This window comes from Carex rostrata, chromosome 17 (assembly GCF_964058835.1).
Source record: "Carex rostrata chromosome 17, lpCarRost1.2, whole genome shotgun sequence".
Taxonomy (NCBI): Eukaryota; Viridiplantae; Streptophyta; class Magnoliopsida; order Poales; family Cyperaceae; genus Carex; species Carex rostrata.
The window spans coordinates 8,255,309-8,258,584 of record NC_135934.1 but is presented as its reverse complement, the minus strand read 5'-3'; the positions used below and the strand labels follow the sequence as shown (position 1 = coordinate 8,258,584).

Sequence of the window (3,276 nt, the reverse complement as noted above, 5' to 3'; positions counted from 1 at the left end):
AAATTGATATTTAGAGAAAAAAAATTCTCTTAGCTCTCAAAAGTGCAATTGATGCCCTCAATATAGCACTCCCCCAGAAAATATCTTTGATTGTATAAAATATTTCTCTTAGCTTGCATGTCCTCTAGCTGATGGATACAAATGACATCAACATTAAATTTGGTTCTATTTAAAAAAAAAAATCCATAATTTGTGTAGGTTGCACTTGATGCAAATGCATTAAATTATGCCAACTCTTCATTTATATTTTTCTAAGGAAAGAGATTGGTGAGGACCACAATATGACATCAACATTTTTTTTTTGCTAAAATAGGTGTATCAGCAGATTTTTGTACCAATTATTTAGTTCATCACATGACAATAAGCTGCTCTATCCCTCAGATTGAATTGACATCTTATAATTTGCTTTGGATCAGTTGAACCATTGAATGAGACATCTTTCCAAAGGAAAGCTACAAAAATTATTTTATCTTTTTGTTTATTAATTACAAGGAAGTCCTTAGAACAATAATTCAATTTTCTTTTTGTCGCAATAGTTTGTTTTCTGTTTGATGAAGCATATATAGTTCAAATATTTAAGCCGTCCCATAATATACGTACGTTATTATTTGAAAATTATCTTTTCAGAAAAAAAAAATCAAAATGAGTTTTAATATCGCAACACAAATTTTAATGTGTCATACGATTTTGATGTGTAAAATGGTTGAACATGTGGAGAAGAAAAACATACAGAAATATCTATATATACTACATAATTACTCAGTCTGCAACCAAAGCAACAATAACAAAAAAAAATGAAACAAGCGGAAGAGAAAAGGAGATTGTAGCCCCTCAAAAATTGACAAATTCGATCACTATGGCTGCTGATGGTTAGACATGCATATGCATGCATTATTTCCTTCAAGTTAGAAAAAAGAGAGAGAGAGAATGGAACGGTAGCACAGTTGACTAGTAAAATGTCATAGGATTGCTGGATATTCAAAAAACGAGAATTTGAGCCTCGCTCACAACTTTGCAGCCCCTGCGAAACTTAAAAGAAAAAAAAAAAAAAAAAGCAGCTTAAAGTGTAGCAACACCAACTCCAAAAGATAACTGATTTGTTGCTATTGAATTTCCATCTATATCCAGTCTTTTAGTCTACTTGACACTCTTGAAGCTTCCAGTCCATTTCTAGGATTAAGGACCTGAAAATAATAATTGTGTCAATATTATTTACCAAACAAATAATGAAAAATGAATGTAGTAATAACTTATCAACTTTAATTTTTACCTTCAGAGTTTAATAAAAAAATTTGAAATATAAATACGTCTTTCTTAGAGAGAAATTGGCAGTGACCGCCAATTTCTTATTAATATAGGAAATATAAATATGCCACCTCAACAAGTATGAGATCTGCTTTAATAAAAAAAAATTATTTCAAAGCCCTTGGGCGAGATCTGTTTTAATAATTTAAAATTGTCCGTTGGACCCGAATCCAATAATTTTATATTTAATTTCACCAACTATTTTAACATAGTAGTTTCACTTAATATTTTCTTTATTATTTAATTAGCTGTGACACTTGTCAATAATAAAAGACTGATTGATGTGTTACTTGTACACATGGATGGGAGTTAAACCTGTTGATGAAATATAATTATTCAAGAAAAGACTTGGAGGTGACACCAAATATAAATCAAATATAGATACAATTTTAATTAGAGGAAAAAAGAATGTATACAAAAAATACCTTAGAGTGAATGGTGTACACAACTTTATCAGCAATAGTAGAATGACTTGCATTTACAATATCAACCCCTTCTTCTTCAATAATTCTTATTACTTTGTGGAATGTAAGTTTCTCACAGCTGCTACTGTTTAGTATCAGTACCACCTCCAAATTACTATTCTGGTACCGGACTTCGATTATCGGTAGTCTCAGCAATTTATCGTCGTGTTTATTGCTGCTTTGGTCGGTACCGGTACTAGTGATGTCATCAGTTCTTCCTTGCATTCTCCTCTCATGCTCCCTTCTTTCTTTCAGTTTCTCAATTTTATTTCTCAAATTTATAATGTATGATGCAGCTTCCTCTAGGTTGTCTACTTGTGTCAATGCATCCTACAAGAAATTAATCAATAAAATATTATTATTGCTAGTTGTTCGTAAATCTCTAGAACAAAGTCAACAGCTAGCTGGTATGAATATATGATTAATTGCATCCTAGCCCTTCTAAACTTCTCATTTTGCAAGGAAGAAAATAATATATAGATTTTGGAGAAAGGTTTCACCTTGGAAGAATGAGAGAAGTGTTGAGGTTGTTTAGGGATGAGAGAGGAGAGCTTGAGGCAAAGGCTCTTCATTTGCATTCTCCTCTGCTTCTCTATTGTCTTCCTCTCCATTTTAGAGCTGCACCTGTCTCCTCCATTGCTGCTGCTGTTGCTTCCACTGCTCTTCATCTCTCTCTCTCTTTCTCTCTATATCTATTACCAATCAACCAAGTTTAGGAACCATTTTTAGGGAATGGGATTATTTATATACAGAGAGAAAGAGAGGAGGAAGAGTGGAGCCGTGTGGGTCCCATTTCATAATTTCTTAGTGTTTTTTAGTTAAAAAACAAATATAGGCTGTGACGCTGTGTAGTTATTTGCCGAGTAGAGCTCACGTGATAGAGACACGTAAGACTTTATAAACATATATAAAAAAAATAGAAGAGAGAGAGAGACGATCATTGGATTATTTTAACTAAGTTAGGCCTATACAACCAAACATAGGGATATTGTGGAATTATTTTGTCAAGATCATATCATATCATCTGTCCTCCGGAGTGCAGAAAAATCTTGTATCCTTTATATCTGCAGTTGGAACCGGTCACTTTTAAAGGAGATCAGTCACCGTTTATTTTTAAATTTGAGGTTCATTAACAGTGACTTGGGGCAGAAACCTGCCCCCCAGAGAAGCAGAGAATTCAATCTCTATTTTGTCTATCTATCTTTCTCTTTCCCCCTCTACTTTCCATTCAAACACGTGTGTTATTTTTTGTTTAGTTATCTTATTTTCTTCCTCTGTACTCTGCTTTAAAAGATAACAGAATAAAGTATTTACACAACTTTATAAATAATCTCCATTGACTTTATTCTTTTCTTCTAAATATTCAATCAAATAAAAATAAGTCATGAAATTTTAATTCCCTACCTCTTCTTCCCACCCTTAATGCTAAGCTATTTTATTTTTATAAATGTATTAAATATTTGTATATAATCACAAAGACTTTTCTTTTCTTTTTGAGAATAGCCTG

The 3,276-nt window shown here is 32.3% G+C and overlaps 1 protein-coding gene across 1 annotated transcript; it reads right to left on the bottom strand.

Moving 5' to 3' along the window:
• Positions 1–1,030: 1,030 nt before the first annotated feature.
• Positions 1,031–2,730, bottom strand: LOC144567923 (transcription factor bHLH162-like). The gene is made up of 3 exons (XM_078318120.1): positions 2,270–2,730; positions 1,731–2,099; positions 1,031–1,184 (listed from the first exon to the last, which is right to left on the bottom strand). Exons 1-3 carry the CDS (start codon positions 2,435–2,437, stop codon positions 1,119–1,121), a joined length of 603 nt encoding a protein of 200 aa, XP_078174246.1. The 5' UTR covers positions 2,438–2,730; the 3' UTR covers positions 1,031–1,118.
• Positions 2,731–3,276: the final 546 nt, after the last annotated feature.